This window comes from Penaeus japonicus, unplaced genomic scaffold (assembly GCF_977035675.1).
Source record: "Penaeus japonicus unplaced genomic scaffold, GWHDUDI00000001_assembly GWHDUDI00000028, whole genome shotgun sequence".
In the NCBI taxonomy this organism is placed as follows: Eukaryota; Metazoa; Arthropoda; class Malacostraca; order Decapoda; family Penaeidae; genus Penaeus; species Penaeus japonicus.
Window position 1 is genome coordinate 11,815,984 of NW_028234430.1, and position 22,711 is coordinate 11,838,694.

Below are 22,711 nucleotides of genomic sequence, written 5' to 3' on the forward strand. Positions count from 1 at the left end.
TCTCGAGCAGGTGTGGCGTAGCAGTCTCCAACCTGTCAAGAGGAGCAGGTGAAATTACAGTAGGATACCCCTTGTCATCATACAGCCACCCCCCTCCCCTTCCTTTTCCTTTTTTCCTTCCGTTCTATTCCTATTCCTCTCCCTTTCATCCCCCCCTCCCATCCCCTCCCTTCCCTTTCCCCTACCCCTACCCCTACCCCTACCCTAACCCCTACCCTTACCCTTTCCATTTCCATCCCCCTTCCCCTCCCTTCCCTCCCCTCCCTTCCCCCAGCAGCGAGTGGAGTCCAGTGTTGCTAAGAGGATCGTGTTTGTTCTCTTCCCCTGAAGGGTCGTGAGGCGGGGGAAAGGCACCAGCGTCGGCACCACCACTACCAACCACCGCCACAGCTCAGCAACCACCCAAATCAGCAGCAGCGGGGAGAGTGAGAGAGGGGGAGTTGAGTGAGTGACTGAAACCACTACACAGGCACCACCCTCTGCTACTACAGCTGCTAGTGCTGCCACTACAGCAACCAAGCAACCACCACCTCTTAAGCACAACCTTGAAGCCTCCCTACCACCACCACTACTACTACCTCCCGGCAGGAGCAGGAGGAGGTAGCAGGCGGCGGGTCCGCTTGTGATCAGAACCAAGAGAGGAAGGTGGTGTGAAGTGCGGGGGAGGCAAACGACCACTGCAACCGTGCAACAACAGCAACTGTAACACACACCTGCCACGCGCAACAGGGACTGCAATACCTGCAACCGCAACAGCCACTTGCCAACCGCAACAGCAGCGTTGTAACGTGTGAGTATGTTTGGGGGTGGTGTGACTAACAATATCTCTCTCGTTACAGCGGCATGCAAGGCAACAGCACCGGCGTCGAGACGGGGTGAGTGTTGGCCCGGCCACTTGTTGTCTTGGGGGATCTCGCTCGCTCTATCCCCTCTCTCCTCCTCTCTTCTCCTCTCTCCCCTCTCTTCTCCTCTCTCCCCTCTCTTCTCCTCTCTCCCCTCCTCTCTCCCCTCTCTCCCCTCTCTTCTCCTCTCTCCCCTCTCTCCTCTCTCCCCTCTCCCCTCTCTCCTCTCTTCTCCTCTCTCCCCTCTCTTCTCCTCTCTCCCCTCTCTCCCCTCTCTCCTCCTCTCTTCTCCTCTCATCTCCTCTCTTCTCCTCTCTCCCCTCTCTTCTCTCTCCCCTCTCCTCTTTCCCCTCTCCCCTCTTGTCTTTCTCATCCCCTCACCCTTCCCCGTATTCTCACGCCTTCTTTCTCTCGGAGAGGAGGAGTGACGTAATGGGAGAGGGGCGGGTGAGGTAGGGGAAAGGGAGATGAGAGGGTGAGGTAAGGGAAAGGGAGATGAGAGGGTGAGGTAGGGGAAAGGGAGATGAGAGGGTGAGGTAAGGGAAAGGGAGATGAGAGGGTGAGGTAGGGGAAAGGGAGATGAGAGGGTGAGGTAGGGGAAAGGGAGATGAGAGGGTGAGGTAGGGGAAAGGGAGATGAGAGGGTGAGGTAAGGGAAAGGGAGATGAGAAAGGGAGAGGAGAGGGTGAGGAAAGGGAAAGGGAGATGAGGTGAGTAGGGAAAGGGAGATGAGAGGGTGAGGTAGGGAAAGGGAGATGAGAGGGTGGGGAAAAGGAGATGAGAGGTGAGGTAAGGGAGAGGGAGATGAGAGGGTGAGGTAAGGGAAAGGGAGATGAGAGGGTGAGGTAGGGGAAAGGGAGATGAGAGGGTGAGGTAAGGGAAAGGGAGATGAGAGGGTGAGGTAAGGGAAAGGGAGATGAGAGGGTGAGGTAAGGGAAAGGGAGATGAGAGGGTGAGGTAAGGGAAAGGGAGATGAGAGGGTGAGGTAAGGGAAAGGGAGATGAGAGGGTGAGGTAAGGGAAAGGGAGATAAGAGGGTGAGGTAAGGGAAAGGGAGATGAGAGGGTGAGGTAAGGGAAAGGGAGATGAGAGGGTGAGGTAAGGGAAAGGGAGATGAGAGGGTGAGGTAGGGGAAAGGGAGATGAGAGGGTGAGGTAAGGAAAGGGAGATGAAGGTGAGGTAGGGAAAGGGAGATGAGAGGTGAGGTAAGGAAAGGGAGATGAGAGGGTGAGGTAAGGGAAAGGAGATGAGAGGGTGGGGTAGGGAAAGGGAGATGGAGGTGAGTAAGGGAAAGGGGAGATGAGAGGGTGAGGTAGGGGAAAGGGAGATGAGAGGGTGAGGTAGGGGAAAGGGAGATGAGAGGTGAGGTAGGGAAAGGGAGATGTGAGGTAAGGGTGAGGTAAGGGAAAGGGAGATGAGAGGGTGAGGTAGGGGAAAGGGAGATGAGAGGGTGAGGTAGGGGAAAGGGAGATGAGAGGGTGAGGTAGGGGAAAGGGAGATGAGAGGGTGAGGTAAGGGAAAGGGAGATGAGAGGGTGAGGTAGGGGAAAGGGAGGGGAGGGGGGGGGGTAAGGGAAAGGGAGGGAGATGAAGGGTGAGGTAGGGGAAGGGAGATGAGAGGTGAGGTAAGGGAAAGGGAGATGAGAGGGTGAGGTAGGGAAAGGAGATGAGAGGGTGAGGTAAGGGGAAGGGAGATGAGAGGTGAGGTAAGGGAAAGGAGATGAAGGGTGAGGTAGGGGAAAGGGAGATGAGAGGGTGAGGTAAGGGAAAGGGAGATGAGAGGGTGAGGTAAGGGAAAGGGAGATGAGAGGGTGAGGTAAGGGAAAGGGAGATGAGAGGGTGAGGTAAGGGAAAGGGAGATGAGAGGGTGAGAGAGAGGAAGGAGAAGGCTGAGGTGGGTATTTGGGAGTGAGGAATGGGTGAAGGGAGAGGTGGTGAGGTAGGGGGGGGGGACAGAGGTTTTGGGTTAGGTAGGGGAAGGACGGGGTATGGGTAGGGTAGGGGGAAGAAAGGAGAGGGCAGGACCTGAAACGGCGGGGCGTTAAATAGGGGGGGGGGGGCAAAATCGTTTTCTTTAGGGGATTTGATAGACTTCGAGTGGAGTACTTTTAAATTATGTTACTGTTGCTACTCTTATTTTTCATTATTATTACTATTGTTATTATCATCATATTGTTATTGTTATTGTTATGGTTATTATTAATATAATTGTTATGGTTATTATTAATATAATTGTTAATATTACTACTACTACTACTACTACAGCTTTCCTCTACACCTTTACATGTATGGAAGGATAGGCTGAGCTAAGCTAAGCTAAAGGAAGGGAATGAGAAGAGTGAAGGGGAGGGATAGAGGAGGGACATTTTAGCTGTTGTAAGGCTATTGTGACTTACTTAAGGCGTATATAGTTGTTATTATTATTATTATTATTATTATGTGAGTTCAGTTGCATTGTGTTCAATCATAATTAGCTCGTGGTTGTAGATATATTAGAGGTAATTGTAGGTGTGAAGTAGGATTATGTAGGTGTCCCGAAGCTCGTCGTGTCGTGCGAGACTGCGAGATTGCGTGCGCCAAGGTCAAAGGTCAGGGCCAAGCATGGGTGGGATTTACGGTAGAATTATGGGTCGTAAAGCGCGCCACAGCCCTGGGGAACGTGGGAGCTGCGTTGAGGTGTTGCAAGGGAAGGGGCGAATAGAGCCCCCGGTGCTTAGTAATTTGCGGGTGCTGATTCCGCCGATACTGCTGCTGCTTCTGCTGCTGCTTCTGCTGCTGCTTCTGCTGCTGCTTCTGCTTCTGCTGGTTCAAACACCACTGCCAGAACCACTGCCATTATTATTTTCAATATCCAATTGGCCACTACTGCCTCCTGCATGGGATGACGATTGGCCAAACAGCACATTTATCACGACGAAAGCCATATTGTATAGTATTGTAATTTATCTCGATTGGTGGTTGTATTGAGGCTTTATACCAGGTTTTGTGGCAGGCATTGCAATGTTAAATGCAGCTCAGAAAGAAAAAAAATGTTGATGGGTTTATTAGAAGCAGGATTGCAAAAAAAGAGAGAGAGAAAGGGATGAGGTTGCAAGGCGACAGGCCCGTTAGCAGTTGAAGAGAGAGCGGGGACCATCGACTCCAAACACAACACGAAAAATGGTGCTGGTTTACGAGATTGTAACTTGTAAAGAGGTGGCAGCGTGATGAGGTGGAGGTGAAGGTGAAGTCGGTGAAGGGGGAGGGGGAGGGGAAGGAGGTAGGGGTGAAGGTGAAGGGAACGGGGAAGGGAAAGGAGGTGGTAGTGATGGTAGTAGTGAAGGTGAAAGTAAAGATGAAGATAAGGATAAAGGAGAAGGAACTAGAGATGAAGGTGAAGGAGAAGAGAAAGAAGTGGTAGTGGAGGTAGAGATGAAGAGATGGTGGAGGTGGAAATGAAGATGAATATCAAGGATTCAAAGGAGGGCGAGAGGGAGGTGGATTTAGAGGTGTCAGGCACGAAGTGACATTGAGAGATGACAGCAGCTCGCTGGGAAGTTGTTCTTGATAACAAACACTGTCTAGTTTAGGAGAGCGCTGGGCTGATGAGGCGGCGACGGGCGGTTGGGCGGCCCTGAAAAGCAAGGGCTGTTTGACAATACATGATAAAGTTAACGCGTGACACTAGATATTGAATGTCTGTCCCTTGCCAGGGAAAAAAGAGATGTTCTTCGTTATTAGGTTGTTTTCGGGGCGCGGGAATTCCGGTTGTTGATCTTGAAAAGTGCGCCTGGGCGTGAGGGGGTGGAAGGCGTGCATTGCAGCCGTTGCTCCAAGACGGGATGCGAACGCCGTCGTTTTGCTTTCTGTTCCGGGTTGCCGTGGCTTAATTTTGTTTGTGTTTGATTAAGTGATTGGTTGATTACCTGCCTGCCTTACCCGTGTGTCGTGTCTCGGACTGTCTACGGTCTGTCTGTCTCTCACTCTCCGTGGTTTGCACGTGATTGCTTCTTCGAGTGTGTGAATGCGCTTCTGTGGTTGCATGTACGTGTCTGCCTCCTCTGCTTGTTGATCTGCCTGTCTCTGTCGCTCTCTCTCCTCCCCTGTGCCTTTGTGGCAGTGCATGTGTCTCTGTGTCAGTCCATCCATCAGTATTTTTGTGGACTTTTGTGATCGTAGCCCTGTCGTCATCGTCATTGTCATTGTCGTCATTGGGGGGTGGGGGAGGGGCACAAGAGCAGGTCCTCTTTACCTCGGCAGTAGCAGACGGCAGGCGTGGGAGCCGTGGGTCGTCCGTCGACGGTTGGGGCCGCGTTAAAGTCGTGCTTGCGGTCTCTCTGGCCCGGAGCGAGTGTGTCGTCTTCGGGCGGTTTGCTCAGCTTGCCTTGCCTTGGCTCAGCTTGGCTTCGCTTGGTTTGGCTTAGTGTCTTTTGGCTTCAGTTGGCTTGGCTTGGCTTGGTTTTTATCTGCGTGACTTGGCTAGGCCCGCCTTAGGTTGGTTTTGATTTGCTTGCCTTAACTTGGTTCGGCTTTACTTGGCTTGGCCTTGCTTGGCTCAGCTTGGCTGCGTCTCTGCTTGCCTTTGCGGGCGGTTGGCTTGGCCCTGCTTGGCGACGCTGCTTGGGGTTTTAGAACATAAGGCAAAAACATTTTGTAAGGGTTGCAATTACCCTTACAAAGAGAAGGGCAGGGAGGGAACGGAACGGAAGAGAAGGGAAGGGAGGGAACGGAACGGAAGTGAAGGGAAGGGAGGGAACGGAACGGAAGTGAAGGGAAGGGAGGGAACGGGAACGGAAGGCAGGGAACGGGAAGGGATGCGATGCGATGCGATGCGATCCGATCCGATCCGATGGGATGGGAAGGACGGCAAGGGAGGGGAAGGAAAGGGAAGAAAAGAGAAGGAATGGAATAGGAGGGGGATGGGATGGGATGGGATTCCGCGTTAGGAGTCATTTTCCCGTGTTGGCGCCTGTGTGGATGGGCCTCCGTTTGCGACTGCTGTTAGGGCCTCGGGGTTGTGCCACGCATCCCTTTAAGAAGCGTGATGATCTCCCACCTCTTCGGCCCTCCTCCTAATTCTCCTTTCTCTTTTTTCTCTCTCCTATTTTCTCCTTTCTTTTCTCTTATCACGTTCTATCCCCCCTCTATCATCTCCTCCTCTTCCTCCTGTGCCTCATATACCTACTATTTCTCCTCCTATTCATTCTTCTTCTTCTTCTTCTTCTTCTTCTTCTTCTTCTTCTTCTTCTTCTTCTTCTTCTTCTTCTTCTTCTTCTTCTTCTTCTTCTTCTTCTTCTTCTTCTTCTTCTTCTTCTTCTTCTTCTTCTTCTTCTTCTTCTTCTTCTTCTTCTTCTTCCCCCCCTTCCTTCCCTTTCTTTCTCTCCTCCTTCCTCTTCTTCCTCGCCTCCTCCTCCTCCTCCTCCTTTTCATTTTTCTCCTTCGCCTCCTTATTTTTTATTCTCTCTACACAATGCAATGGCCATGTTGAAAGGAAGTAGGAGCGGGGTCGTTCCATGACCAAAGTGAGGGTCGTTAAGATGAGAACGACCTCTATCCCTCTCCTCCTCTCCTCCTCTCCTCTCCGCATCCCCTACATCATTTTCGCTGCTCGTCCTCTCCTCCCTCCCTCTTTCTGTCTCTTGTGTCCAGTCTCCGCGTTCCCTCTTTACATTTTCGCTCCTCTTTCACCTCCCGCTTTTCTCCTCCTTTCTTCTCCTCCTCCTCCTCTTTCTTCTCCTCCTCCTCCTCTTTCTCCTCCCCTCCTCCCTCCTCCTCCTCCTCCTCCTGCTCTTTCTGCTCCTCCCCCTCCCCATCCCCTTTCTCCACCTCTTCACCTCATCCTTCTTTTCCATTTTCTTTTCTCTTCGGTCACTTTTTCAGCACCTTCACTCCTTTTTCGTTCCTTCCCTTCTCCTTCCTCCTCTCTTCTCTCACCTCTCCCCTTTCTTTTCTCTTCCTTTCTTTCCTCTCTCTCTCCTCTTGCCTCTCGCCTCTGCCCCCTTCCCTTTCTCCTCTTTCGTTCTCATGGCACTATTATTATTCGGGCTCGTTGGAGGACAGCCTTAAAAAGGTCCCAAGGAACGAACGGCGCCAAGGAATTCGCACTGCCGAGGCGCGTCTGAAATTCCTTCGAAGGACTCGCTGCTCACACGTCCCTCTCCCTCCCCCTCCCCATTTCTCTCTCTCTCTCTCTCCCTCTCCCTCTCCTCATTTCTCTCCCTCTCTCCCTCCCTCTCCCTTCCCCCCTTCCCACTTTCCTTTTCCCTCTCTTTTCCTTTCCTCCCTTAAGTTACCTCCCTTCTTTCCTTCTCCCCTTTCTCCCCTTTCTCTCCCTCTCCCTATCCCCCTGTAACGAGTCTGTCCTGATGAAACCTGCCGTGCAAGTCATGAATGAATTAGTGAATGAATGAGAGTGGAGGAGTCGTCATTGTGGAATTCTCATTCAGGCTTTTCTCTGTCGATTTAAGAGGCAGTGAATAAAGCATCTTGCTCGGTCGGTTTGCATTCACTTTCGGCCCCTTACCTTTCTCGTCAAAAGAGTCTCTCACCCTTCCTTCCTTCCTCCCCTCTCCCCCCCCCCTCTCTCTCTCTCCTCTCCCTCTCTCTCTCCTCTCCCTCTCTCTCTCCTCTCCCTCTCTCTCTCCTCTCCCTCCCTCCCTCCCCTCCTCTCCTCTCCTCTCCTCTCCTCTCCTCTTCCCCCCTCATCCCCCCTACTTCCTCTCTCCCTCCCCCTTCTATCTCTCCATCTCCCTCTCCCTCCCCCCCTCTCTCTCCATCTCCCTCCCTCCCTCCCTCCCCCCCTCTCTCTTCCTACCTCCCTCCCCTCTCTCTACCCTCCCTCTCCCCCTCTCCTCTCCCTCTCCTCTCCCTCTCCTCTTCTTCTCTCCTTCTCCTTCCCTCCCTCCCCTCCCCGAGAACTCGAAGTTTGCGTATCTGTCGAGAGTCCTACTACTCTGCTCCAGAGGACAAGGCTGGCCATCGTTGAGGGGAAACGGGGAGGGGAGAGGAGTCCCGTGGTCTCTTTGGTCTCTGTGTTTGGTTCTCATGCTCCGAGAGGTCTGTCTATGTCCGCTACGAGCCAAGGTAAGACACGCAGCAGACATGACTTTGCTCCAATATGCAGGAGAAGCTTTTCGTGCAGGATGGCAAGGGGGGAGGGGTGGCCGGGGTTGGTCGCCTCTTCATTGAAGGCTTGAGACCGCGAGGGCGAAGGAGGAGGGGAGGGAGGAAAAGGAGGGAAGGGAGGGGGGCTTACGACCGGTGGGTACGGTGGATGTGTGGGGGGTGGTGGGGATAGATCTACCGGTGAGTCAGGAGGGAAGGGGAAGGGTGGGAAGGGAAGGGGATCTGATGGGGGAGTGAGAGAGATCGGACAATGGGCTGTCAAGACGGCAAACAGCAACGACAATAACAGCAGCAAGGAAGGCAGAAGGGGGATGGTGGGGGTGGGGGGATAGAAGGGGGCGATGCATGATGAGTAGCCCTTTAAAACAACGGAGGGGGAATGGGAAAGAGAAGGTGGACGAGGAAGGGTGGGGTGTAGGGATGTAAAGGTGAAAGGGGATAGGTAGTTAGGTGAATAGGAATGGTCAAGATGGACGAATTCTAGGGAGGGAGAAGGAACAAGGGAAGGGAGAACGGAGTATTGAGATAGAGATGGACGAAGAGGAAGAAAGAAAGAAGGAACATGCAAGCAAGCAAGAGAGCAAGTAAGGAAAAGAAATGAACCAGAAAGAAGAAAAAGAAGAGGAGGAGGAGGAGGTCGGGAGGGGGTGGACAGGGGGAGGGAATCCCGACTAACCCACTAACCGCCATGTGGTTTATCGTTCCCGTCATTATCAGTTACTGCATGTGGTCAGTGGATGGCAAGGGACGGGGAGGGGGCGGTGTGTGTGTATGTGTGTTGTGGTGGTAGTGGTGGTGGTTGGGGGGGTCCATCTGTCTCTTGTGTTTCCCATTTTTTTCCTCATGCCCTTCTCTCCCATCTCCTTTCTTCGCGGCTTGCTTCCCCCCTCGCTCGTTTCCTTTTGCTTATCCCAATCCGATAGAGACTATCTAACCTAAAGACCACACGCACGCACGCACGCAAACACTCACACTCACTCTCACTCTCACTCTCTCACACTCTCACTCTCACTCTCACTCAATCACTCACACACACACACACACACACACACACACACACACACACACACACACACACACACACACACACACACACACACACACACACACACACACACACATATACATATACATATACATGTATACAGAGAGAGAGAGAGAGAGAGAGAGAGAGAGAGAGAGAGAGAGAGAGAGAGAGAGAGAGAGAGAGAGAGAGAGAGAGAGAGAGAGAGAGAGAAAACGCATGTACGTAATGGCTTTCTTCGAGCCAATCCAATTAGTGATTTGACTTTTTTGAGGGGGAAGACAAGAAGGGGGGGGGGAGGTAAACGAGATAGTCGTGGGCGTAGGCGGAGAGTTGTGTATGTGTGTGTGTGTGTGTGTGACAGCGGTCTTGCGTGGGCGTGCGTCCCGGGGACGGGGATGAGGGAAGGGAGGGGAGAAAACTGGTATTTAGAGACGTCGCGGTGCAATTGGGAAAGATTGGTGGGGAGGGGATGGAGGGGGAGGCGTGGTGGAGGAAAAGGCTTGATTTTTTAAAGTGATTGGAACCGTTTGTTAAGAAGAAGAAGAAAAAGATCGCCAGGGAGCAGTTTGCTAACGTTCAATATTGTTTTTAATTACTGTAATTTCATCCTACTATAGTCATGATTTTGACTTCACTTTCATTTTATAGTTTTACGGTTTGATTATAATTGTTGTACTCATTCTTATTCGTTTTTTTTCCAATTATGAATTCGCATATTTGCCCATTTTTTTTTTTTCTTTTTCTTTTTCTTCTAGACGTTTTTTGTCTGTTATTATTTTTGTCATAGGAAAAGCCAGTAGTTTTCATGACAGCCCCAATCACGGAAGCAAACTTTAACGCGATGGTAGGGCGGCCGGGTTCTTGTAAGAAAGAGAAGAAAAAACGCATTTTGTGAATTAAGTCGAGAAATAATTGACACCCGAGGAGCAGCACCCAAAGACTTTTTTCTATTACACTGTAGGAAGTTTGTAAATATGACACACGCGCGCGCGCACGCACACACACACACACACACACACACACACACACACACACACACACACACACACACACACACACACACACACACACACACACACACACACACACACACATACACACACATATAAATATACATAGATATGCTCAAATATATACTTGCATATATATAATGCAAAGATAAAGCGATTCGAACGTCATTTAGTTTGATAGTTTTATTCTTTAGCCAAGCTAAATAAGCAGGCGGGTTTTGGCGTCGATACCTTCTGTATGTGGCCATGTTATTTTGTTAATATTCACCTCCGGCCAGAACTCCACAACGTCCTCTTCTGTTGCCTCCAGTCTGCTCTCGTTTCTTAGCTTTCTTGGATAGTACACTCGCTAGTAGATGCTCTTAGACGTAAGCGACTCTCTCTTTCTTTCGCCGTATCTCTCAACATGATACAACGCGCATTATCTAATTATGAGAGAGAGAGAGAGAGAGAGAGAGAGAGAGAGAGAGAGAGAGAGAGAGAGAGAGAGAGACAACGGTATTACAGGGTCGTATAAATCTAATATTAACAGTGTTACAATAGTGATATCCATGACTTCTACCTCGCCCTCCAAAGTACCAGAATTACTCGATACGTCTGGCGGATTGATTACCGTCATTTTATTGTCTTTTTGATAAGGTAGTCAGGGTAAAAGGGGGAAAGTTTTTCGCCATGTATTATCTAACATTCAGATTAGTGGCGGGGAATAGAGAGGACAGAAGGAAATAGGTAAAACACAAGAACAGGTGAAAACGGACTAAATTTATCTATGCGAGGTTTGGACAAGCGTGGGTCTTGTAAGTGATAACTGGCGTCGTCGCACCATAGAGTTTTTGGCGTGGCGGGTCCTCTCGTACCTTCCCCCCCCCCCCCCCCTTCTCTCTCTCTCTCTCTCTCTCTCTCTCTCTCTCTCTCTCTCTCTCTCTCTCTCTCTCTCTCTCTCTCTCTCTCTCCCCCTCTCCCTCCCTCCCTCTCTCCCTCTCTTTCTCTCTTTCTCTCTCTCCATCCCCCCTCTCCCTCCCTTCTTCCCTCCCTATCTCCCCCTCCCCCTCCCCCTCCCGATCCTGGGCCCCAAGCATGTGTCGTTAAAGTCTCTCGAAATATTGACAGTTTGAATTTATTTTTTATTTTTTATTTATTTTTTTTTTTTATTAACCACACACACACACACACACACACACACACACACACACACACACACACACACACACACACACACACACACACACACACACACACACACACCTACCTGAAGCGATGAGCGAGATCGATGGATTAGGTTATATGACCTGGCATTAGAGAAAACGGGATTGTCAACAGGTATTAAAGGGGTGACTCCTCCCCTCCTCTCCCCTCCCCTCCCTCCCCCCTCTCCCTTTCTCATCCCTCGTCTCCCTCTTCCAGCTCTCCCCTCCCCCTTCCCCTTCCCCTTCTTCCTCCCCACCTTTCTCCTCCAGTCAGGTGGGAGCTGAAAGGCGTTCGAGTGTCACTTGAGCTGGGATTTCCCGACGGAATCATTTTTGCTTATGTTCGGCTGTTGACTGGTTTGATTATCGTTGTTGTTGTTGTTATTATTATTTATTATTATTATTATTATTATTATTATTATTATTATTATTTATTATTATTATTATTATTATTATTATTATTATTATTATTTTCTTTGTTATTGCATCAATTGCTAATTGATTTTTTATCCTTTTTTTCTGAAACGGTAACAACAGCGATGGTGATACCGTCACTGTCAATGACAAAGGGTCACCATAGAAATAACAGCAGCAACAATGATAACAGTAATATTAATGCCACTAATAACAATGTTGAGAACAAAAGTGCCTTGAAATAAAACCTCATTGTTAGTTGTATTTTTATTCATAAATAAGTAATGAAATGATCAAGACGATGCAATTAGATAATCCGGTTGATTGCATCTTTATCGGAGTTTTATTTCCGTTTTATGAGCCTTGTCATTTCTATGATTATTGCTTCCGTCCCTCGTTCCGTCGCCGGTTGAAAACAGCGCCGCGTTTGGTTGTTTCTTTCTTTCTTTCTTTAGTGAAGATCGCGATTTTTTTTTGTTTGTTTATGAGGGTAGGGTTGGAGGTTATTTTATTTTTTTTCTTGAATGTGAAAGTTTGTAGGACGTATCGAGTGTTGGAACAGGCAATTGAATTAGGTTCTTGATTGATTTAGTTACTTTTACAACGCTCACACATCTGTACAAACAAATATACACTCGTACACATACGCATGCACATACACATAATATTACTCATATACAAGTGCAAATGCATGCGGAGAGAGAGAGCGAAAGCGAAAGCGAAAGCGAGAAATTGGGGTCCGGTTGAAAAAGAATGAGCAAGAGCGAAGAGGGAAGAAAAACAAAACACACAACAAACGAAAAAAAAATCTTAAGAGCTACGATGAACACTTCGAACATTCCTGAAGCATTTCTCCGCCCCCCCCCTCCCCCTCCCCTTTGGAAAATTCCGCATCTCTTGCCCCCTTGCCTTTCCGCGGTAAAACGATGATTGATGCTTGATGATTGATGATGGCCGGGCAAGCAACACTGACAAAAATGTTTTAACCGTTGACGTGTGTATTTGACGCCCATGTAAAATTCAGTGCTGGTGCTCGATTTAGTGAGGGGGGGGCGGTATGGGTGTAGGGGGAGAGGATGGAGGGAGGGAGAGGGAGAGGATGGCTGGATAAATGGATATATGGATGGACGGATAAATATATATATGGATGGATAGATAGATGAATGGATGGATAGAAAGGGGGAGGGAGAGGGAGAGGTATACATGTATATATGTAGGGTTTGTGAGGGGAAAGGGAGAGGGAGAGGGAGACGGAGACGAGGGGACGAGTGTGCGTCCGCATCGTACTGAATTTTAATGTGGGTGTCTTTACGAGATCGTATTATTTTATATTTGTTTTCAAGGAAGGAGGGTGATGGTGGGGAAAGATAAATGATATTGTGATTCATATGTTGTTATTATTATTATTATTAAAGTTAGGATTGCTATTATTATAGTTTATGATAATGATAGATATTATTATCATTATTATTATTATTATTATTATTATTATTATTATTATTATTATTATTATTATTGGTATTAGGATTTGAAATAACTAATGGTGATTGGTAGATCTAGAAGTCGTGTTAGTAACAAGTAGTTTAGTATTTTTTGGTGTCGCGAGCTTCTTTATGAGGACGATTATAACAGGGATGACTGTAATTGGCATCATCGTTATCGTCGTAATTGTCGTTATCGTTATCGCCTTCGCTCTACCATCTTCCTTGTCTGGGCCTGATCTGCAAGAGAATGGCAACGTTGCCATATTACAAATTCTCAAATAGCGAAGGATGCCGTGCTGAGAATTTGGTCGTGGGGGGGGGGGGTGAAGAGAGGAAACGGGATAAGAGGAGAGGGTGAAGATGGGGGAGAGGAGAAGGAATGAAGGCACCGTAGAGGAGGGGGGGAGGGGAAGAAGGAAAATCTACAAATGGAGGGAGGGGGTGAGGGGGGGGAGGGAGGGGACGGGACGGGACGGGCCACAGATGTCGCTCCCCGTGCCCGCAACGGCATCGCCCTTGTTAATGCCAATCACCAACGCTAAATCCCCGGGCCTCGCACGCGCTCGGACATGGGGGAGAGTAGGGGAGGGAGGGGAGTGAGTGGAGAAGGGAGAGAGGGAAGATGGTAAGAGGAGGAGGGAAGGAGGAAGGAAAGAAAGGAAAGAAAGGAAGGAAGGAAGGAAGGAAGGAAGGAAGGAAGGAAGGAAGGAAGGAGGGAAGGAGGGAGGGAGGGATGGGATGGGATGGGATGTAATGCATGGAGGAGTATGTGGAAGGTGGGGTGGGGTGTTTGGGGGACGGTAAATTCTGGTGGTTTCATATGATATTGGTTGATGGTTATTATGCCTTTGGCTGTTATTATTATCATTATTATTATTTTATTTTGTAATGATGGAAATCTTTTAATCTTTTTATCATCGTAGTGGTTATTGGGGATATTATCATCATCATTATCCTTATGATGATTATGATGATGATGATGATGATTATTATTATTGGTATTAGTTTTCATCGTTGTGGTTATTATTATTATTATTATTATTATTATTATTATTGGTATTATTATTATTGGTATTTTCATAGTTGTGGTTGTTATTATTATTATTATTATTATTATTATTATTATTACTATTATTATTATTATTGGTATTTGTTATCATCGTTGTGGTTATTATTATTGTTATTGTTATTATTATTATTATTATTATTATTATTATTATTGATATTAGTGTTTTTAGTTCTTATCATTTTATTGCTAATTTTATTTTATTATGTTTAATCAATCACTAGTGCTAATGTTGTACCACCTTGTTACAAATACTTTTACAAATACTATTACAAATACTATTACAAATACTTTTGCTTTCACTACCACTATTGGTTTGAGTTTTACATTACGAGTACTACTCTTATTGCTATTGTTAGCATTGTTATTGATGTTGTTTTATGGCCATCGATGAAGAGGAGGAGAAGGAGGAGGAGGAGGAGGAGATTGGCAATTAGAGGACACACAACTTGTTAGCATAAGCAATCAGTAGACTCGTTCTGGTGCAATGACCCGCATCGCTGCTCTAGGAGAGAGGGGAGGGGGGCTGGAGGTGGTATGGGGGTGATAGAGTGAAGGGGCGGGGGGTGGGGGTGGGGGTGAAGATGCAATAGGATAAAGGAGAGTGGAGGATTGGGATTGGGCAGGGGGGAGGGACAGGGACAGGATGAGAATGCAAGGTAAGAGAAGGGGGGGGGGGGCTAATGATGGGGAGAGAGAGGTGGGCAGGAGAGGAGAGGGGAGGATGGATAGAGGGAATCAAGGGAAAAAAGACGGAAGAGGAGGGAGAAATTGGGAGGAGAAGGCGAAGGAGAAGACGAGGAAGTGAGATGAGAAAAAGGAAGGAATAGAGGGAGAATGGACGGGAGTCATGTATGTACACACACGCACACACACACACACACACACACACACACACACACACACACACACACACACACACACACACACACACACACACACACACACACACACACACACACACACACACACACACTGTGATTGATTGATTTTTCATAAAGTTTGTAATTATGACTCATTTTCGATGTCCCGTTTTTTCATTTATACAGTATTATATGAGTGCATTAGATTATTATTTTTTCCATTATTATTGATTTAATTTTCTATGAACTCTCGTGTCACGTGTTCTTATTTTTCTGATCCTCTCCCTGTATTCTGTTATCTTTTCGCCTTGCATTGTTGTTGTTTTTTCTCGCATATATTTCCTTCCCTCTCCCTTCTCTTTCTATCTCCTCCCACAGTGTCCTCTCCCTTTCCTCCCTCACGGTCACCCCTTTCCCTCTCCCTTTCCTCCATTTCCCATTCCTCTCTCCCAACCCATTCCATTCCATCCCATCCCCCCTACCCGACCTCTTCCAGCCTATCCCTATTTTTTTTCTCTCTTGGGAATGCGAATGTGTGAGCAATAAAGAAAGCTGGATGGATACAGAGCGGCTGCCTTGCGCGCAGGTATGAGATTCCAGGTGTAAACAAGTGGGCTACGGAGGGGGGAGGGATGAGTGTGGGGGAGGATGGGAGACGAAGATTTGGAGGGGGGGGGGAGAGAAGAGGATGGGGAAGGGATGATGGGAGAGGAAGATGTAGAAGGAGTGTGCTGGGAGGGGGGAGGAGAAGAGGATGGGGAGGGATGGTGGGAGAGGAAGATGTGTAGGGAATGTGCTGGGAGGGGATAGTGGGAGTGTAGGATGTGTTGGGACGAGAGGTTGTGGGACTCAGGATAAGGTAGTTGATGGGTAGGTGGGAGCTTCTGGGATGGGGATGAAAGGAGGAGGATGGGAGATGGGGATGGTAGTTGGAAGGAGGGAGTGTGGGGGAGATGAAATGTGTAGGATGGGAAGGAGAAGAGGTGGGGAGGTGGTTGAGGGAGGGAGGATGGGGTAGGAGGGAAAGTGAATAAGTCTGCGTGAAAATATTTTCAGCTCATGTGCGTGTACAATCAGAATGATATTGTATATATTAATTTTCATCAACATTAGTCTTATTAATAGTACGTTAATACAGCTAAGTTCTGTTTGGTCTTTGTGGCTTTAAGTGCTTAAATTTGTTGGTCCAGAATGTGGAGAGGACGCAGGACAGGCAGACAGACAAGGACAAAGACAGACAGACGCTTGCAAAAGTAGAGTGAGAAGACAAACTGACAAACAAAGCACACAGACATACAGGCAGGCAAAATTTAGACAGTAAGTAGACAAAATCAGACAGACAAACATCCATACAGCCATACAGCGCAAGAGCCCCAGCCGGAGCGGGAGCCTGTGTCCGGGTCCTTGTGGGATTTCTTCCGATGTGGATTCTTCTTCATTCTCTTTATTCCCTCATGCTTCACTTTTATCATACACGTATTTCCACCCCTCCTCCCTTCCGCCTTATCATACACGTTTCCCCCGCCCTCTCTCCCTCCTATCCTCCTTTACCCCCCTTCCCCCACTCCGTCCCCTCCCTCCCCTCCTTCCTTCCGTCCCTCCCTCCCTTCCTTCCGTCCCTCCCTCCCTCCCTCCCTCCCTCCCTCCCTCCCTTCCTTCCTTCCTTCCTTCCTCACCTTCCCCCTCGCTTGTCTGTCTGTCTTTGTATTCCGGACGGTGGAACACCTCCATTTACCTCTCTTTTGGCGCCGTCGTCTTCTCCCCCCGTTTATTTTTCTCTTTCATAGATATTGAAGTCTTTTTTTCTATTTACCTTTCATTCGGCTTTCTCCTCTTCCTCCTCCTCCTCCTCCTCCTCCTCCTCCTCCTGCTTGTCACGTTGAACTTATTTACCTTTCTCTGCTCCGTTCGTTTTTTGCATCTCCAATTTTATTATTATTATTATTTTTTCTCGCGTGATTGCTTTTTTCTGTATCAATAATTTGTTATTTTTTGTCTCACTTTATTTTTATTTACCTTTCCATTTGTTCCTGCTTTTCCTCTTTGATCTCCTCTTTATTTCCCATTTGTTTGCTTATCTCCCACTTCTTGCCTCCTCTTTGCTCCCTCTCCCTCTCTTCTCTTTGCCTTTTCTTCCTCTTTCTCCCCCCTCCTCTCTTTGCCTTTTCTTCCTCTTTCTCCCCCCTCTTTCCATTCACCTATTTTCGTTCTCTCTCCACCCCCCCTAACTTTATCCTTTTTACTTTCCTCCTCGTCTTTATTTTCCCCTTTTCCCCCTCACATTTATTCTTTCCCCTTTCTCTTTCCGCTTTCCCCCATATGCTTCTTCTATCTCCTTTCTTCCCATCTCGAACTTTTTTTTCCACCCTTGTCGTATGGTGTCATATGCTCCATCGTGCGGGCCAATATGGTGTCTCGTATTTAGCCATTTGTCTGTGCCGCGTCCTCGCAGATGGGTGACATGTGGACGGGTCTGTCTGACATGCAAACGTTTCGGGTGCGAACGTTTCTGGTCTGAAATGGCAGATCGAAGGGTAGATTGGGGTGTGGACTATTGATTATATGTGGACGAATGGAATGTAATTGTCGGAGGGGAAGGGGGGTGGAGGGGAGGGAGGGATTAAACTGTGGGTAGTGAGGAATTGATGAAGTGGTGGAAATGGATAGATAGAGGATGATATGGCAGTTTCTTCTTGGATGATAACAGATGTTCGGTTTTGTTTTGTTTTTGTTTTGTTTTTTTGTCCTTTGTATTGAACGGGTGAAGAGTACTATGCTTTGTTATCATCGGTACAATCAACCCTCGTAATTGAAGTCATTATATTTTCATTCTAATTAGTTCTTGAAGATTTCCATCTTCATTGGAGGGAACACGGAGGAAATTCAGTTCTTACCTCTGCATATCGCTTACCGGTAGTTCAGGAGATGTGAAATCGGGCGTGGTCGGCGCGTAGAGTTGTTTGGCGCCGGTCCTTGAATTTTCGACGTGTTATTGATATTTCCCATTCTTGCATTTTCGCCTTTCATCGTCTGCTTGGGTTGTAGATTGTGTTTTCCCCCTCTCTTCACCCTCCTATTTATATATCCTCAGGCAGAGAGGAAGGAAGGGAAGCATGGAGGGAAGGAAGGAAATAGACAAACAGGCGATGCATCTCAATATACAGAACTCCAAATAGATATCTGTATGTCTGCCTATATCATTATCTCTCCTGCGGGATATGAAGCAGGCGGCCACATCAGAGACCCCCCACCCCTCCCCTCCCCTCACGCCGCGACCCGGGCCCGAAAGTTGGCATTTCCTGTCCGTTATTACGCTGGCCGCGCGCCGTGACAGCTGACGGCCGCCGCTATGGATTTTTGTCATGGGAAGCGTCATGAGGCGTGTGGTCAGCCAGCGTGTCGTGACCTTTATTGCGGGTGGGCGCGAGGGTGGGTGGATGTTGATATGGGTGGGTGGGTGGGAAAATGGGTAGACGGGGGTGGATCGGCGAACGTGGGAGGGTTGGGTGGGACTAAAGGCGGGGTGGGTTGCTGACTTGGTTGTGGGTTGGGTTAAGGTGGGTTCAAGAAGCGATTCGTGGGTCGGTTTAGTGGGGATGTGTTTAAACACGAGTGTTTTGACTTGGTTGTGGCTGATTGAGTGGGCTGGATGAGGAGGATGGGCTTTCACGGGTAGGCGGTAGGGATAGCGAACGGGTGCATGGGAGAGTTGTGGTGGGCGCGATGGTGGTAGAGGGGGTGGGCGGGTGGGTGTTTTGTTCCAGCTCGTCTAGGTAGAGGGCAATTTCGATTTTTTTTTTTCAGAGGTTTATATGTATTTAGAACTAGATTTATTATCATTATTATTGGTGTTGCTGTTATTATGTGTTTTTTTATTATAGTTACTGTGATTATTGCTGATATTATTATTATTGGTAATGTTTAAATTTGTTATTGTTATTATTGTTATCAGGAATACTACTAATTCATATTTATTTGTGTGCATATCAACGTATTCTTACTGAATCCTATACTTTCATATCGCGTTGTGCAGTGTTTGTAATTTGATAAGTATTTATTTACAGGCTTGATGATTTAATTATGTACGAGTGTTGAAGATGCATTACATCAACAGAGCGTTTGCATTATGGGTGGGAATTATTAATTAGGTATCACGCATTCGAACATTGTGTAAAAAATGAATTGTATAGAAGAGGAAAAGGTTAATAATTGTACCCCCTTTATTTGTTTATTTATTTGTATATTTATCTATTTTGACGGATGGACGGACGTACGACAAAGTGTTATTTATATTACTTATTTATGTTTAGGGGAAGAGGAAGAAAGGGGTAGTGGGGGTTGGGGGAGAATAGGGAAGGAGAGAAATGTGGAAAAATTCAAAGGGCTTCACCCTTCAGGAGTTATGACAAGTGTGACGTACGCACACAGCGCCGGCGCGAATGGGAGTCGGGACGGAAATAATCCCCCTCTCCCTTGGGCTTTAAAGGGAGACGAGAAGGGCAGGTGGGGAAGGGGGCGCTGAATGAGAGGGAGGAAGGGAGGGAGGGGAAGATGTGTAGGTAGGAGGAAGGGAGGGTAGGGGGGAAGGCGATGCAGACGGAAACTTCGATAGGGGGTTGGGGTAAGAAAGTACAACAGGAAGGAGAGAAAGGGGGGGGGAGGACAGGGAAGTTCGATAGGGAGGACGGAAAGAAAGTGATGGCGAGAAAGAACAGAAAAAATCGGGGGGAAAGACCTTAAGTATGGTAAGGATAAAGAGTCATTCAGAGGGGATCAGAGGAGGAGGGGGGGGGGTAAGAGATCGGGAAAATACGTGGATGTTAATGGCCGTCCTGACCAGCGGTAGAAATGGTGGGGAGTGCTGCGCTTCCATCGTTACTAAGATCATGATGGGGGAACCGCTGAGGGGAATGGTAGCTTTAATACTAGTAGAAATAGCTATGATGGTGTGGATGGTCATAGTGATAGTGATGATGATAAAAAAGCAATCGTCATAGGTATGATGTAAGAACCCCTGCTTTGAGGAGGAGTGTATGACAAGCTCGTTTTAAAGAGAGGTGAGCGTAGGTGGGAGAAGGGGGGGGACCCTGCTATTGCTGACACCGAGACAAGAGATCATCACGCTTACTGATGCTTGACGCATATTATATTATGCTATGATGTGTTATAAAATGATTGGGCGAATGAAGAGTTTTTTTTTACAGTAGAACATAGATTAAATATATGGAACTTAAGGTAGATAAAGACATTCCAATTATACTCTCTCCATCTCCCTTACCCTCTCATCCCCTCTTCGATTTATGCATTTATCTATATCTATCTGTCTATATACGTAATTATCTCTAGATATACAGTACACAATACACACTTTATTAATTACATTATTAATGATATTGCGTACGATGTGTTTGATGCATTTGAGGTTAAAGCGGAACACATGATAGCGGAGCGGGTTGTGGGAGGGAACTGCCAATGGTATTTGGGGAGATGAGAAAGGGGTGAAGGGAGGGGGAGGGGGGAGGGGCCACTAACAAAGGGAGACGTAAACAGGAAAGAAGAGAATGAGTGAAAGGGAGAAGAGAAAGCCGTCGAGAGAAGGAAAAGAAAATGAGATAACTCTTTGGGAAATGAAAGTGAGACGGGAAAAAGGGACTTTGAAAGATCGATCTTTCTGGAAGAGGGACGGCTTGTTTGGATGTTATTGTTGTTGGTGTTGTGAGTTTTTTTTATGGGTAGATTTAGTATTATGGCCTTTATTATTTGTCGACCGTTATTATCACAGATACTTTACTACTAGTGCTACTACTACTATGGCTGTATTTAGTCTTACTCTTCCCGCTATTAGCTTTGCTTCACTCCAATCCTACTCCCCTTCCCCCCCCCCCCCATTCTTCCCCTTCCCTTTTTCCTCACCCTACCCCTCCTCATTCGCACTGGCCTTCAGTTTTATTTTGGCCTTCCCCCTACCCTTCATTCCATTGTTCATCCTTCCCACTCTTCCCCTTCACTTTCCTCATCCCCGCTCCTCCCTTTTCCTCTCCCATTTTCCCCCTTTCCCCCATTCCACCATTCCCCCATTCCCCCATTCCCCCATTCCACGCCGCCTGTCACTGGCCGCCGTGTATCGGAGGTCGATGGGCAGAGTAGCGGGCCTGTGCAGGACACCACAATCATAAATAAAACCTACTGAGACGCGAGACTGCCCGGCCTGCCAGATGGTGATATTCCATCTGTGAGTTGAGTGTTCGCCAGCTGTGTCTGTGCTTTTGCGCCAATGAACAAGGGGAAGAAGGGGAGAGGAGGGGATGCGGTAGGGGTGGGATGGGATGGGGGTGGTGAAATGAGGTGCGGTTGGTCGTGGGGGAAGAGCGTAAAATGGGTTGGGTTGAAGGTGGGGGGTTAGGTGGGGTGGGAGGGATAGTGATGGTATCTACATATGTAAATATGTATCTATATATGTACATATGTATAATTATGTAGTATATAAGATATGTATGCATTTATATATGAATGTATCATATGTTTGCGTTTGTATCTATATCTATTTATATCATGTATATATTTATATTTATATGAATATGTATATATATGTATATATGTGTATATGTATATATATATATGTATATATATATATGCATATCTATATATATATATATAATATATATATATATAAAATATATATATAGATATATATATAGATATACATATACATATATATATCATACACACACACACACACACACACACACACACACACACACACACACACACACACACACACACACACACACACTCACACTCACACTCACACTCACACTCACACTCACACTCACATACACATATATATACACATATATGTATTTATATGTATATGCATTAATGTGTATGTGCGTATACATATGTGTGTATGTTTAATTATACTTTTATGTATACATGTGTATGTATGGGTCACCGTGAATCCAACCTGGGGTGTGCCCTCGGCAACAACAATCCTCCCTTTCAAGCGGCACGAAGGGTTAGGAGAGGAAAACGGGAGGAAAAAACTGCTTTTGGGAGGCCGATTCCTTACTTAGTTTATTTTTTAAAGGACGCCGCCGGAAATTGGTCTGGGGAGTGATTTTAGGATGGAAGGTAAATGGGGGAAGAGATGGGGGAGGAAATGAGAGGAGGAGAGATAGGGAGAAAAAAAGGGAGAGTAAAGAAAGGAAGAAGGGAAGAGGGGGGTTGAGTTCAGGAAAGGTAGAGGAAGAAGGGATGGGAAATAATAGGTGTTTTAAAGCGTTTGAGATAGATAATTATTTATCATAAGTATTAGTTATTTAGAAAGAGGAGAGGGAGAGATAGATAGATAGATAGGGAAGAGAGAGAGATAGATAGATAGATAGATAGATAGATAGATAGGGAAGAGAGAGAGAGAGAGAGAGATAGGGAAGAGGAGAAAGAGGGAGTGATATAGGGTGAGGGGGGTTGAAACAAGGAAGAGGAGGGAGAGGGAGGGAGAAGTAGAGAAAGGAAGAGAAAACAAAGGCAAGGTGATGTCTTTGAAAGCACGACAAACTGAAAGAGGACAATGAAAACAAAGCTGATGTACGTTTTGCAAGCGGGAAGCCACGAGAATGGAAGGAAGGGAAGATCAGACGGTGATAATAGGGAGGGGGAGAAGGTGATAGGGAAGATTAAGAGACGGTAATGGGAAAAATGGAAGATGGTGCGATGA

General features: G+C 47.2%; 1 protein-coding gene across 11 annotated transcripts in view; it reads left to right on the forward strand.

Moving 5' to 3' along the window:
• Positions 1-331: 331 nt before the first annotated feature.
• LOC122259184 (ELAV-like protein 1) overlaps positions 332-22,711 on the forward strand; it is a 169,647-nt gene continuing 147,267 nt past the window's right edge. For 8 of the 11 annotated variants that reach the window (XM_043025779.2, XM_043025787.2, XM_043025788.2 and 5 more), the window contains exon 1: positions 332-875. In XM_043025779.2, coding sequence (XP_042881713.1) covers positions 844-875 — 32 coding nt within the window. In that variant the 5' untranslated portion in view covers positions 332-843. The remainder of the gene's footprint in view (positions 876-22,711) is intronic. The other 3 variants (XM_043025786.2, XM_043025783.2, XM_086553444.1) reach the window with 1 other exon arrangement.